The sequence below is a fragment of the Bemisia tabaci genome, chromosome 2 (genome assembly GCF_918797505.1).
Source record: "Bemisia tabaci chromosome 2, PGI_BMITA_v3".
NCBI classification, from domain to species: domain Eukaryota; kingdom Metazoa; phylum Arthropoda; class Insecta; order Hemiptera; family Aleyrodidae; genus Bemisia; species Bemisia tabaci.
In genome coordinates this window covers 39,804,209-39,820,489 of record NC_092794.1, presented here as the reverse complement: position 1 = coordinate 39,820,489, position 16,281 = coordinate 39,804,209, and the positions used below count along the sequence as shown (strand labels likewise).

Here is a 16,281-nt window from a genome sequence, read left to right as displayed (position 1 = left end):
ATCGCATGAAGTCCGCGGATCAATCACACTCGCGCCAGCCGAGAGAGGTTCAGTGGAAGGGAGACGGGCCGGCGCGATAGCAGGAATCACTCCGCTGCTAACTGCAATCAGTTCAGTCGCTTGCTCTCAAGAGCTCTTGCCACGCTGCTGCTTCTAGCTTCCGTCCTCTGTATCCCCTAATATATACCCTTTATACTTGGCTTGCCCTTTCTGTTTCTCATTATTTCATTCTTATTTGTTAATTGAGGCTTCTTTTTTTTAAATTCTTAATAATACTAAGGTTTTAAAGACAGAGTACATACTTCTATCACTTACGGCTCCACGGGAAAACATTTACGGCCTAACTAATTTTTGTGAAGGAAAAATCGACAACTTTTATTTGTGGGAAGATTCCTCTCGTGCAGGTATTTTCAGAGGGATTTTCAAATAAAAACTGTCAGAACTTACAAGACAATCATCCAGTTCTTCACTGAGCATATCTATAGCGAGTGTGCACTTCGGTATGATTTCATCAAATATGATTGGCCGCTCCATAAGTGTCCCCACAACATACATTAGCTGAGACAGAAACATAATGTCACTTACGCATCAATTTCCACACGGATGACAATGACGATGAAATGACAATGAAATGAAATCTTGTACAATGTTGTCGGTATTTATCCTTTAATTTTTCACGCAAGTGCCCGTATGCGTGAGAAGTATAATGTCTGTATAATACTCCCTGTTTTTCAAAGGAAAAGACGTAAGAATATTAGGAAATTTATTTTCCGTGAGTCGTCGTTTTTTAAACTTATAAAGAGTCAATAGTGAAAGAAAAATGCAAAAAATGCACGACTGGGGGGAAAATTCGGTCAGAAAAAAGTCTGGCACGTTAATCTTTAGGACCGATTTTATTACCTCTGGTCAAGCTGCTGGTTACATTTGACAAAGGGATGAACATAAAAGTAACCTCAACACCCTTCATCACCTCTTGTAACCGCAAACTACCCTGGTCAAAAGCTTGACAGCGGGTCAAATTGGAAGTTATTAGACAGATACTTTAACTTCCGGTCAAATACTTTAACCACCGGTTAACTCTGAATCCTGGTCTCTGATTGGTTAATATTGCAATCCGCGAAAAACGTTCCTTAATAAATTCCAGATACAAAAGACCCTTAACTGGCCTCCTCACGACCGGTGGAAGCTTTTACTCTTGGGGATTCAACAATTATGTAGCATCGCGGCTAAGATATTGGACTGCATGCTCACCCTTGGTAAACTTGCCTGCTCATCACGTCCAAGATCTTAGACTCCACGTTCATCGCTGAACATTTCACTTCTTCGCTTGAGCATGGAGTTCAATATCAAGGAGACCTCTCGTAGTTTTAATGTCCATCCATTCTTCATCACAATCGGTGTGCCACTGCGAAAACCGCTAAGCACGTTTTTTCCGTGCAACTTGGCGACAACGCCAGACAACAAGCGTTCCTAAAGAACTTTCCTCTTTAAAAAGGGCAAAAGAGGATTTCGGCTTTTGGCAAACCTTTTGAAAATGTTTGTAAAAATGAAAATTCCTCTAATTCACACGATGCCCCGATAAGAAAATGAAAGAGTGTATTAGCTCGACAGCGGAGTGGCAATCCCCATTTCTAGTGGCGATCTCAAAAAGAGGATAAAAAAGGCATAAATGGAGGTCCATGATATTTTTCGCCAAGATACCTATTGGCGATCAATGTTTGAAATAGGTCTGTTTTCAGTTAATCGTGTGCGCAAATTGAAAAATCCTAGGGAACCATACTTACTTGTGATTCTAATGTTACGTGGGAGAAGGGAGGGGGAGAAGCTGCCTGCAGGATAGCCGCGGCAGGGGTCGGTCTGCGACCTTCTATGTCAAAATTTGCAATTTTTCTTGAAAGTTTTGCTATGTTGACCATTAGAATCACAAGTTTAATTCATTAGGAATTTGCAATTAGCGCACAAAATTTTTTTGAAAACAGGGCAATTTTAAATTTTGATTGCAAATATCTCGGCGAAGAATATCGTAAAGGGTTCCATTTGTGCCCATAAATTTTCTTTTTTTTTTTCTTCTTGCAATAGCCATCCAAAAGTTTTGGGTTTGGGTCCGCCCAACGGCCTGAGGGAGCCGCCTCTGACATCTTGAGTATGCCCAAAAGCAGTTACTTCCGTCCTAAGAACAGTGTAAAAATTTCGTTTGGCTGAAAACAACCGATCAAAAAATAAAGAAGAGGAGGTAGGTCAGTTTTAAGAATTGTAGCTAACGGGTACGAAGCGTGTAGATTTAAGAAATATTTCAATTTTTCCCGTTCAAAAAATTAATTAAAACTACTAACGTCATCATTTATTTTAATGGATAAGCCCTGATTTGAGCAAATGATGAGGTCAAATTTCTGGTAGACAAGAAAGGCTGTCTTTTGACTTTGGCAGAAAATTTCTTGCAGTGCAGGAAATTAAAAGGAACTTCATATCCTCACATCGATTTAAATCTGACGATAAGCGTCTCGTGATGACATGTCTGATCTTGGTGTTTTCTCAGCATTTAGACATTCGTAAATTGTTCATTTATTTATTTTTTTTATTTTTTATAAAAATATTTTTACATTGTCATCCTCCGACAAAAAAAATGAAATTTAATCATTTCTAGACATCTTCAGATCCCAGGAGTCAAAATAACCATACTTGAAAAAAAGTGTGTCTATCCGTCAAGCGTGCCCCAAATCTGTGTACAGCGAAATCTCAGAATCTATCTGTTCACTTTCTTTCAAAAGAGCCATGCAAATAGTGGCCTATTTTTGGGCCCTCGAAATTGGGGTCGATGTGAGGTTTTTTTTCATCCTTAGGGTGACCCTTTACACAAACTACAATTTCAGGTTGAGTATACGCACCGTTTTCGAGTTATGGGGGGAGACAGTCCCCGATTTTCACCCATTTTTGCAGGTGTTTTAATGTCGAACTCCGGGTGTTACGAGGTATCAGATCTAAATATTGAAGCGCGGTTTGCGGTGATTTGTTCAGCTATTCCTGTAGTATTTTTCCACATCCTTCACAAAGCCCCAAATGGTTTTTCGGGGGGGGGGGGAGGGCAGCGGGGAGGGGGGGGAGGGCGGCGGGGAGGGGGGGCTTTATTCATACTATCATGACCGTTAGCGTATCCTACTGACTTTACTTTGTTTTCTTCTCTCCGCGCCGCGGTCATGATGTTATTTCCTGTTGGGAATTTTTCTTCCTCTTCACATTTTACCAATTTTAATGTCCTCCCGACCTTTTCCCCTTTTTACCATCTCCTCCGCAAACCAAACACTTCCTCTCAAGTGCTTCTTCCTGAACTAAGGCAGGTGTGACGGGGTCACATTATGTGGGGGATTATTTTTCTTTCTTTACGATTGATAAACTTTGACCCAACTTACTTCTCCCTTACAGGGGTAAGAGCCCCCCTTACCCCTGTTTTATCCCCTCCTGCCTTCTCCACTTTACTTGAAGTATTTTGCTCCCTCCGCAGCAGGAATGACGATGCTTCAGGCAAATAATTTTGTACCTATGTTTAGGTAGGTACTGAAATACTGAATGTATGGGAGCCACCCTCCTACTCTTCACCATTACTCCCCCTGTTCTTCCTCCCCCCTTCCCCTCTTTTTCCTCTCTCTTTTGCCTCGTTCTCTTTACTTTTCACTTTTCTTCTACTTTTTACCACTTGTTTGTAGGAGTAATATAGTTATGGCATTTTCCATTGTTTGAGCTATTCAAGAAATATCAGAAAATGAATTACAATTTGTTGCGGATTTTTTTGCGCCTGCCTTAAATAAACAATGCGTCGGCATCAAGTACTTAAAAAAATTTACCTACGGCCAATTTATGCCGGCGCAACGCGTACCGGCGCTTCGCGCCGGCATATGGGCACGAGGATACCAATTCTACAATCCAATAGATTCTAATGAATCGTAGAAAACCTACGATTTTTAGGATCACCGGCGCCGTCTTCACTAGGAGGTATCATTAATCAATTATTTAATTTAAGAGTATCACACAAGACCTTCTCGTTAAAGCCGGCGCTCCACGCCGGCATAAGCACTTTTACTGGGTTACCTATTTAGAAAAATACTGCCAATTTCAAAAAACCATTAAGTTCGATTGAAATTTTGATCGAACGATAATAGTTATGATATTTTTATTCAAACCACTAAACTTTATTGCAAATCTCTTCGCGATGTGTGATGAATTCATAAATTCAGAATCGACGTGTCGATGTTATGAGGCATCTTCAATTAAATAATTGATTAATGATACCTCCTAGTAATGACGGCGCGGGGATACTCAAAAATCTTAGGTTTTCTATAATTCATTAGGATCTATTGGATTCATCGACATCATAATTTAGGTACGATTATATATTATAATATTTCCTTAAACACGGTAAAAAGCTATCAAAAATCTACTTCAATGGGTACAATCACTATTCGATGTTTAAATAGTCTTAAAGTAAAATGGGTATTGCCGAGCATCGTTCCCAAGTTTTAAAATTGGCAGTCGAATCTCCCCGCTGGCAATGGTTCACCACCCGCTCGCTGAGAGCACCACTTCCTTAGCTCGTATCCCCGTGTGTGAAACAACAACACCAAATCTGGAACATTATTTTATGTCTGAACCGTGATAAACAAATGCGCTTTTGCGCAATCATTCATCATTAAATTAATCATGTTCGTGCAGTATTAATTTATTTGTGTTCAGTACCTCGTAAAAAAGGACCGTGAAAGATGGAATCCGCAGGGGTTCTAAGTTCATTAACAACAAACGTATTAGTTTTTAATAAAGATCTACCTAAGTGTCAGTTCTAGTGTTTGCTTCGATGATTCATAGTATGTAAGTACCTAAGTAGTCGTCTAATTTTGCTTGGTGTATACCTACGGAGTAATTTTGGTGATGATGTGTGCTGTCTGTGTTTCACATGAAAGATTGTGTGTGTCACAGAATGATTCTATCTGATTGCAATATATCACACTTGTGGTACATGGATGATTTGAAATTGTTCTCCAGTCAGAAAGAGAACCTTCACTCGATGTTAAATATAGTAGGAGAATTCAGTAGCGACATCCAGATGAAGTTCGGGCTCGATAAGTGTAAAACAAGCAGCATAGTCAAAGGTGTTTGGTCAGCTCACGAAGGTTATGAACCTGCGGGACAAGAAGGGAAAATAGGAGGTATGCTTGAGAAAGATCAGTATGAGTACCTGGGGTACATGCAAGCGAGAGGAATCCAGCATAAACATGCAAAACAACAAGTTTCTGATGATTATAAGCGAAGACTCAGGTCAATACTAAAATCTGAATTGTCCGCACGTAATACAGCGCTCACGATCAATACGTATGCTACCTCACTGCTGACCTACACATTTGGCATTCTCAATTGGTCCAAAACTGAGCTCAACGCCCTGGACATTGCAACGAGGAGGGAATTCCGGAAGTATCGTGCCCATCACCCTAGAAGCTGTGTTGAAAGGTTCCACTTGCCGCGAGCGGAAGGGGGCAGGGGGATCCCAAGTGCGATGCGCAGACATCATCAGCAAGTTCAAAATCTGAGGAAGTACTTTCTTGACAAAGCCAAAGAAAGCAAGTTGCATCAGGCCATCGCGCGTGCGGATAAAAATATCACGCCTCTGAATTTGAATGATCATACCTTCAATCCAGTAGAAACGCTCCCAACCACAGAACAAACGATCGGGCAGTGGAAGGCTAAGCCTCTTCATGGACGGTACATTAAAAGACTCCATGAAGACGCAGACATAGATGCTAAAGCTTCGCAATCATGGTTGCACTCGGGAGGTTTATTCGTTGAAACAGAAGGGTTCATCGCTGCCATTCACGATCAAGTAGTTCCGACAAAATCATATCAAAAGCGGATAATGAAATATGGGTCGACAACGTCATGTGTCGTATTTGCGGAGCGAAAGAGGAAACCCTCGACCATTTATTAGCTGGATGTTCCAACTTGGCACCAAAGCAATACCTTGAGCGGCATAATTCTGTGGCAAAGATACTTTATCAAGAGCTGGCTAAAGAACACCTCAACGAAACGGACATGAAACCTTACTATGAGTTCGAACCTCCTTAGGTGAAAGAAAATGATATATGCCGCCTCTATTGGAACAGGAAGATTCGCACCCATAGAACCATTCCTAATAACATCCCAGACATAGTGCTCACGATGAAGGATGCCAAAATTGCTTTTATAATCGATGTCGCTGTGCCGTCGGCAGTTAATATCCAGAGCGCTTATGCTGAGAAGATAAGCAAGCACATGCCTTTGGCAGACGAAATCAAGTGCCTCTGGAAATTGGACAAAGTAATAATTGTGCCAATTATTATTGGAGCAACGGGGGAGATTCCTGTGAAGTTGTTTGATAGTCTTAGGAAGTTCAACCTTAGAGAGAAGCTGTGTCAGCAATTACAGAAAGCAGCTTTGCTAGGGAGCTGCAGGTTTGTGAGGTGAGTTCTGGGTGATGGATAGTTACCGCCAACCGAAAGATTAACCTGCATTTTAAACTTCAACTTTAAATTTCTACTCCAATTTTAAACTTTTAACTCCAATTTTTAAAGTTTTAACCCCAATTTTAAGTTTTTTTTTTTTTTTTTACTCCAATGTTAAAGTTTTAGTCCCAATATTAAATTTTGTCCTCCAATTTTAAGGTTTTAATCCCAATTTTAAATTTTTACTTCAATTTTAAATTCAAGGACTCTCCTTTGCTTTGAGTTGCCGGGGGAGAACTAAATATCTACCGGCCTCGAGCTGTGAATTGAGATACGAGAACATAATAATAATAAGCCCTCACGGGCAGCACATTGTGCTGTACGGGAGGCCCCCAAAGGGGCTGGCGACCCCGAGGTACCGGAGCAAGTGGGTGGGGGTGACTAGTTGGCCTAACTTACTCTCTCTGGCGTCCTAGCGAGTAGGGTTATCTCTAAGATGGAGGAGAGGTCGAAAGCACTCTTTCAACCATGTGGCTGAGCAAAGGAGCATTAAAAGGAGAAACCGAAAGCCTAATTGCTGCAGCCCAAGACCAGGCTCTTAGCACTAGGTACCGAGATCGGAAAATACACGGCAGAGCCCGAATTAGTAAGTGCAGAATTTGCCATCAGCACGAGGAAACTATAGATCACATTATATCGGCGTGCCCGATCCTTGCCAAAAAGGACTACATAGAACGGCATGACAGAGTGTGCACCCATCTCCATCATAACCTGTGCAAAGAGTACAATATAGCAGTCGAAACAAACTGGTACGAGCACAAGCCAAAAGCTATCACAGCAACGGATGATGGACAAACAACTATCATATGGAATGTTCCTGTCAGAACTGATAGGACGGTTCCGAACAACAGGCCTGACATCATACTGCGAAAAAGGGGGCAAACTTGCTTGCTTATCGACTTGTCAATCCCAGCGGATAGGAACATATCATTGAAGGAAGCCGAAAAAAGACTCAAGTATAAAGACTTAGAAATCGAGATAAGTAGAATGTGGAAAACGGACACGAAAGTCATACCCTTCGTAATCGGCGCGACGGGAGCAGTCTCGAAAGAATGGAAGAAATTTAAGGAAGAAATCCCTGGGAAGCACTCTCTTGTCACAGCTCAGAAAGCAGCAATCCTCGGAACTGCTAGGATACTGAGGAAAGTCTTAAGTTGAAAACCTTAACCAAAGAATCCATACTCATTTGTTCCCCCACAACCTAAACCCCTACCCCACCATCATCGACGAGAAGCAACCTTTGGGTGGGCGTCTTAGGACACAGTTCTCACCCCGGTTACTGCAAACCTTATCGTCGGCTGTAAATTGGCCATTCATAGCCAAGTTAACACCGGCCTCAACCCACTATACTCTCTCTACCAATGAGCATTGTTGGCTCACGTGAAGAGAGCCCAACTACCCAGCAAAGCTGGAGATAACTTCGCATATAAATAATAATAATAATAATAATAATAATAATAATAATAATAATAATAATAATAATAATAATAATAATAATAATAATAATAATAATAATAATAATAATAATAACACTGCAACAACCAGAGATGGAGAGACAACGATCCTGTGGAACTTCCCTATCAGAACCGATAGAACTGTTGAGGCAAACAGACCGGACATCATCCTACGTAGGAAAGGCCAAACGTGTCTGCTGATTGACGTCTCTATCCCAGCAGACAGGAACATCACAAAAAAGGAAGCTGAGAAGAAACTAAAGTATAAAGACCTAGAGATCGAAATCAGCAGGATGTGGAAGACCAAAACCCGAGTCATACCCTTTGTGATAGGAGCTACTGGAGCAGTCTCTAAAGACTGGACTAAACTGAAGAACGAAATCCCTGGGAAACATTCGCTAGTATTGGCCCAGAAGTCTGCTGTGTTAGGCACTGCCAGAATCCTCCGGAAGGTCTTAAGCTAGGTGGAGCAGCGCGAATACACCTAGAACGTTCCCACACACCAAAAACACCCCTACCGCCTACCACCTCAGGAAAGAAACCTTTAGGCAGGCGTCCTCCAGACACCTACCCTGCCTCGGTTCCTAAAACAGGTATCCTAGTCCGTGACGAGCCACCCCTCAAGGGGGAGTGAAATAACCACCACCCGGCCACCCAAACCACAAACAGCCCTCATACCTAGGAGCATTGTTTGCCCCTGTGTGAGGGCTCAAAGCAACCCAGCAAAGCTGGTGACAGCAGTGAATATGGAAAATAATAATAATAATAATAATAATAATAATAATAATAATAATAATAATAATAATAATAATAATAATAATAATAATAATAATAATAATAATAATAATAATAATAATAATAATAATAATAATAATAATTCAGCCAACCAAAAAGATCCAGAGGATGAGGGAATATCGTCTCAAGTAGCCCAATCCTCACAAAGAATTAAATGGACTCAAGAAGAGTACAAAGAAATCATGTGGTGTCACTGGTATACTAAAGAAGGTACAGGCTTTTGCAACATAAAGGAGACGTACGATTTATGGAGAGCTAGGAACCCTGACACCCGATTACACATCAATGCGAATAAACTAGCCACGCAGAGAAGATACATAGAAAACAAAAGGAAACTTAGCGATGAGTTGCTTGAAGAAATTAAAGCAGATGCTATTGCCACACTAGAAGCATCAACTGTGGAACATGCCGGAGAAGCCCCCCAAGTGGCACCTGATGCACTGGATGATATCCTATCCCAAGACATCCTAGCCGAGCTAAACATCTCAAGCCAAGCGTCACAAACTCCTCCTGGAAACCAGCAACCTACGAGCGATGAGCTGACAGAGACCAACCCTGAGCCGTTAGCCCCAACGCCAGAACCCAAGTCATCACAAAACGAAAAGCCAGAGTCACCAATTAGGAGACTCTACCAAGAAGTACTGAAGATGACCTTAGAGGAAAGAGAACCGATCAGAAAACTGAACGGCGCAAAAAAGGAGAAGGAAATCCTTGCACGGGCCAACAGTGAGGTGAAGACTATACTAGAAACCGAACAGGAATTGGACCTCTGGAAAATAAATTGCTTACTCTACGCGGCAGCTCTAACAGTCAGTGATGAAGCAAACAACCCAAGACCAGTAAAAAAGAACAACGCGAAAGAAACGAAACCCCTGTGGCAAAAAAGGATCGATAACAGAATAAAAGAGCTGAGATGCAACCTTTCAGTGTTAACTAATTTCAAGGAGACTAGCAAGTCTAACGAGAAGCCAATGACACAGCGAGTTAAATCAATACTAGAAAAATACACTGACGAAGGAGAAGAATACAATATTGACAATGTAGCCGAGCAACTTAAACAACGCATATCAGTGTTCAGCCAAAGGATCAGGAGATACAAAAAACGATCTAACCAATATAGGGAAAATAGGATGTTTGTAACTAACTGTAAGAGCTTCTACAGAAAAATCAAAGGGGACGGAGCAGAAACTGGTGCAACCCCTAAGAAACAAGAAATAGAGGAGTTCTGGAAAGGAATTTACGAAACTCCCACAGAGCATAACACCGAAGCGGACTGGATTAAGGATCTAAACGTCGAACATCAGATGGAATGGACTCCCCTAAATGAGGCAGAAGTAGCGAATGTCCTAAAGAATCTTGCGAATTGGAAAGCACCCGGCCCAGACAAGATACAGAGCTTCTGGTACAAAAAAATGCACCCCATCCACAAGTATCTAACAACAGAATACATAAAACTACTGGGGGGAGAAGAGTTCCCACCTTGGTTAGCTAAAGGGTGCACGTACCTGATACCGAAAAACAAAGAAACAGCGAACCCAAAGAACTTCCGCCCGATCACTTGTCTTAACATTATGTACAAGATATACACCGCTTTAATGGCTGGCAAAACTTACAAATATTTAGAAAGTGCTGAACTCCTCCCAATAGAGCAGAAAGGGTGCCGAAAAGGAGCAAATGGATGCTTAGATCAACTCCTTATATCCAAGACTGCCATTGAAGACTGCAAAAGGAAGAAGAAAAATCTATCCGTAGCATGGCTAGACTACCAAAAAGCCTTCGACAGCATGCCACATAGCTGGATCATACGAGCACTGGAAATAATGGGAGTCCACCCAAATCTAGTCAACGCGTGTAAGAACATGATGAAACACTGGGCAACTGTCATCCAACTGAACGGAAACGCGGGCCAAATCGTAACTTCGGAAATCAAAATCAGGCGTGGAATCTATCAAGGAGACGCATTCTCGCCCCTTCTGTTTTGCATAGGACTAATACCCCTATCGAAGAAGCTGAACGAACAACAGAACGGATACGACCTTGAGGATGGTTACAAACAACTGACACACCTTCTTTACATGGACGACTTGAAACTCTTCAGTAGCAATGAAACAAAGCTTCAACAACAGCTTAAAACAGTAAAAGAATTTAGTGACGATATCGGAATGAAATTCGGCTTGGATAAGTGCGCCAAAGTGACTTTCAAGAAAGGAAAGTTTTTTAAAGGTGAAAATGTAACCATCGACAATGAAACCAGCATCAGACAACTAGACCCTGGTGAAACTTACAAGTACCTGGGCATGGAAGAGAATTCAGGAGTGCAAAATACAACAGTCAAAGAGAAGGTCAAGAAAGAATACATCCGAAGAGTTAGGGCAGTATTAAAGACAGAGCTGTCAGCAAAAAATAAGATTTCGGCCATCGGAGCACTTGCAGTTCCCGTGCTTCAGTACGGATTTGCAATCCTAGACTGGAAGATGACAGAAATCCGAGCTCTGGACGTCAAAACAAGAAAATACCTGACAATGTACAAAATGCACCACCCATCCGCGGATGTTCACCGACTCTACGTCAGCAGAAAACTGGGAGGAAGAGGGCTGAGACAGATAGAAGCAGCGTATAAGTCCACCATTATCAGTACGAAATACTACCTGAGAAAGAAGAGAAATGAAGATCTGTTTCTTAAATCGGTACACGAGGCGGACACCCAGCTGAACACGCTACACTCGATTACCAAAAAAGCTGACAAGTTTGAAACTGAGTTAGAACAAAACTTTGAACAAACACCAGTTAAAAGCAGGAACCAAACAATCAAGAAGAAAATAGCCGAAACCTTAAGATCAAAATGGACCGAAAAGAACATGCACGGTCAGTACCCTCGCTTACTGGAAGAAGACAGAGTCGAAAGCACTCTTTCAACCATGTGGCTGAGCAAAGGAGCATTAAAAGGAGAAACCGAAAGCCTAATTGCAGCAGCCCAAGACCAGGCTCTTAACACTAGGTACCGAGATCGGAAAATACACGGCAGAGCCCGAGACAGTAAGTGCAGAATTTGCCATCAGCACGAGGAAACTATAGATCACATAATATCGGCGTGCCCGATCCTTGCCAAAAAGGACTACATAGAACGGCATGACAGAGTGTGCACCCATCTCCATCATAACCTGTGCAAAGAGTACAATATAGCAGTCGAAACAAACTGGTACGAGCACAAGCCAAAAGCTATCACAGCAACGGATGATGGACAAACAACTATCATATGGAATGTTCCTGTCAGAACTGATAGGACGGTTCCGAACAACAGGCCTGACATCATACTGCGAAAAAGGGGGCAAACTTGCTTGCTTATCGACGTGTCAATCCCAGCGGATAGGAACATATCATTGAAGGAAGCCGAAAAAAGACTCAAGTATAAAGACTTAGAAATCGAGATAAGTAGAATGTGGAAAACGGACACGAAAGTCATACCCTTCGTAATCGGCGCGACGGGAGCAGTCTCGAAAGAATGGAAGAAATTTAAGGAAGAAATCCCTGGGAAGCACTCTCTTGTCACAGCTCAGAAAGCAGCAATCCTCGGAACTGCTAGGATACTGAGGAAAGTCTTAAGTTGAAAACCTTAACCAAAGAATCCATACTCATTTGTTCCCCCACAACCTAAACCCCTACCCCACCATCATCGACGAGAAGCAACCTCTGGGTGGGCGTCTTAGGACACAGTTCTCACCCCGGTTACTGCAAACCTTATCGTCGGCTGTAAATTGGCCATTCATAGCCAAGTTAACACCGGCCTCAACCCACTATACTCTCTCTACCAATGAGCATTGTTTGCTCACGTGAAGAGAGCCCAACTACCCAGCAAAGCTGGAGATAACTTCGCATATAAATAATAATAATAATAATAATAATAATAATAATAATAATAATAATAATAATAATAATAATAATAATAATAATAATAATAATAATAATAATAATAATAATAATAATAATAATAATAATAATAATAATAATAATAATAATAATAATAATAATAATAATAATAATAATAATAATAATAATAAGCCCCAACGCCAGAACCCAAGTCATCACAAAACGAAAAGCCAGAGTCACCAATTAGGAGACTCTACCAAGAAGTACTGGAGATGACCTTAGAGGAAAGAGAACCGATCAGAAAACTGAACGGCGCAAAAAAGGAGAAGGAAATCCTTGCACGGGCCAACAGTGAGGTGAAGACTATACTAGAAACTGAACAGGAATTGGACCTCTGGAAAATAAATTGCTTACTCTACGCGGCAGCTCTAACAGTCAGTGATGAAGCAAACAACCCAAGACCAGTAAAAAAGAACAACGCGAAAGAAACGAAACCCCTGTGGCAAAAAAGGATCGATAACAGAATAAAAGAGCTGAGATGCAACCTTTCAGTGTTAACTAATTTCAAGGAGACTAGCAAGTCTAACGAGAAGCCAATGACACAGCGAGTTAAATCAATACTAGAAAAATACACTGACGAAGGAGAAGAATACAATATTGACAATGTAACCGAGCAACTTAAACAACGCATATCAGTGTTCAGCCAAAGGATCAGGAGATACAAAAAACGATCTAACCAATATAGGGAAAATAGGATGTTTGTAACTAACTGTAAGAGCTTCTACAGAAAAATCAAAGGGGACGGAGCAGAAACTGGTGCAACCCCTAAGAAACAAGAAATAGAGGAGTTCTGGAAAGGAATTTACGAAACTCCCACAGAGCATAACACCGAAGCGGACTGGATTAAGGATCTAAACGTCGAACATCAGATGGAATGGACTCCCCTAAATGAGGCAGAAGTAGCGAATGTCTTAAAGAATCTTGCGAATTGGAAAGCACCCGGCCCAGACAAGATACAGAGCTTCTGGTACAAAAAAATGCACCCCATCCACAAGTATCTAACAACAGAATACATAAAACTACTGGGGGGAGAAGAGTTCCCACCTTGGTTAGCTAAAGGGTGCACGTACCTGATACCGAAAAACAAAGAAACAGCGAACCCAAAGAACTTCCGCCCGATCACTTGTCTTAACATTATGTACAAGATATACACCGCTTTAATGGCTGGCAAAACTTACAAGTATTTAGAAAGTGCTGAACTCCTCCCAATAGAGCAGAAAGGGTGCCGAAAAGGAGCAAATGGATGCTTAGATCAACTCCTTATATCCAAGACTGCCATTGAAGACTGCAAAAGGAGGAAGAAAAATCTATCCGTAGCATGGCTAGACTACCAAAAAGCCTTCGACAGCATGCCACATAGCTGGATCATACGAGCACTGGAAATAATGGGAGTCCACCCAAATCTAGTCAACGCGTGTAAGAACATGATGAAACACTGGGCAACTGTCATCCAACTGAACGGAAACGCGGGCCAAATCGTAACTTCGGAAATCAAAATCAGGCGTGGAATCTATCAAGGAGACGCATTCTCGCCCCTTCTGTTTTGCATAGGACTAATACCCCTATCGAAGAAGCTGAACGAACAACAGAATGGATACGACCTTGAGGATGGTTACAAACAACTGACACACCTTCTTTACATGGACGACTTGAAACTCTTCAGTAGCAATGAAACAAAGCTTCAACAACAGCTTAAAACAGTAAAAGAATTTAGTGACGATATCGGAATGAAATTCGGCCTGGATAAGTGCGCCAAAGTGACTTTCAAGAAAGGAAAGTTTTTTAAAGGTGAAAATGTAACCATCGACAATGAAACCAGCATCAGACAACTAGACCCTGGTGAAACTTACAAGTACCTGGGCATGGAAGAGAATTCAGGAGTGCAAAATACAACAGTCAAAGAGAAGGTCAAGAAAGAATACATCCGAAGAGTTAGGGCAGTATTAAAGACAGAGCTGTCAGCAAAAAATAAGATTTCGGCCATCGGAGCACTTGCAGTTCCCGTGCTTCAGTACGGATTTGCAATCCTAGACTGGAAGATGACAGAAATCCGAGCTCTGGACGTCAAAACAAGAAAATACCTGACAATGTACAAAATGCACCACCCATCCGCGGATGTTCACCGACTCTACGTCAGCAGAAAACTGGGAGGAAGAGGGTTGAGACAGATAGAAGCAGCGTACAAGTCCACAATTATCAGTACGAAATACTACCTGAGAAAGAAGAGAAATGAAGATCTGTTTCTTAAATCGGTACACGAGGCGGACACCCAGCTGAACACGCTACACTCGATTACCAAAAAAGCTGACAAGTTTGAAACTGAGTTAGAACAAAACTTTGAACAAACACCAGTTAAAAGCAGGAACCAAATAATCAAGAAGAAAATAGCCGAAACCTTAAGATCAAAATGGACCGAAAAGAACATGCACGGTCAGTACCCTCGCTTACTGGAAGAAGACAGAGTCGAAAGCACTCTTTCAACCATGTGGCTGAGCAAAGGAGCATTAAAAGGAGAAACCGAAAGCCTAATTGCAGCAGCCCAAGACCAGGCTCTTAACACTAGGTACCGAGATCGGAAAATACACGGCAGAGCCCGAGACAGTAAGTGTAGAATTTGCCATCAGCACGAGGAAACTATAGATCACATAATATCGGCGTGCCCGATCCTTGCCAAAAAGGACTACATAGAACGGCATGACAGAGTGTGCACCCATCTCCATCATAACCTGTGCAAAGAGTACAATATAGCAGTCGAAACAAACTGGTACGAGCACAAGCCAAAAGCTATCACAGCAACGGATGATGGGCAAACAACTATCATATGGAATGTTCCTGTCAGAACTGATAGGACGGTTCCGAACAACAGGCCTGACATCATACTGCGAAAAAGGGGGCAAACTTGCTTGCTTATCGACGTGTCAATCCCAGCGGATAGGAACATATCATTGAAGGAAGCCGAAAAAAAGACTCAAGTATAAAGACTTAGAAATCGAGATAAGTAGAATGTGGAAAACGGACACGAAAGTCATACCCTTCGTAATCGGCGCGACGGGAGCAGTCTCGAAAGAATGGAAGAAATTTAAGGAAGAAATCCCTGGGAAGCACTCTCTTGTCACAGCTCAGAAAGCAGCAATCCTCGGAACTGCTAGGATACTGAGGAAAGTCTTAAGTTGAAAACCTTAACCAAAGAATCCATACTCATTTGTTCCCCCACAACCTAAACCCCTACCCCACCATCATCGACGAGAAGCAACCTCTGGGTGGGCGTCTTAGGACACAGCTCTCACCCCGGTTACTGCAAACCTTATCGTCGGCTGTAAATTGGCCATTCATAGCCAAGTTAACACCGGCCTCAACCCACTATACTCTCTCTACCAATGAGCATTGTTTGCTCACGTAAAGAGAGCCCAACTACCCAGCAAAGCTGGAGATAACTTCGCATATAAATAATAATAATAATAATAATAATAATAATAATAATAATAATAATAATAATAATAATAATAATAATAATAATAATAATAATAATAATAATAATAATAATAATAATAATAATAATAATAATAATAATAATAATAATAATA

The 16,281-nt window shown here is 41.6% G+C and overlaps 1 protein-coding gene across 1 annotated transcript in view; it reads right to left on the bottom strand.

The window, feature by feature from the left end:
* Positions 1-278: 278 nt before the first annotated feature.
* LOC140223909 (dynein beta chain, ciliary-like) overlaps positions 279-16,281 on the bottom strand; it is a 99,530-nt gene continuing 83,527 nt past the window's right edge. The window contains exon 6 of the mRNA XM_072296413.1: positions 279-558. Coding sequence (XP_072152514.1) covers positions 376-558 — 183 coding nt within the window. The 3' untranslated portion in view covers positions 279-375. The remainder of the gene's footprint in view (positions 559-16,281) is intronic.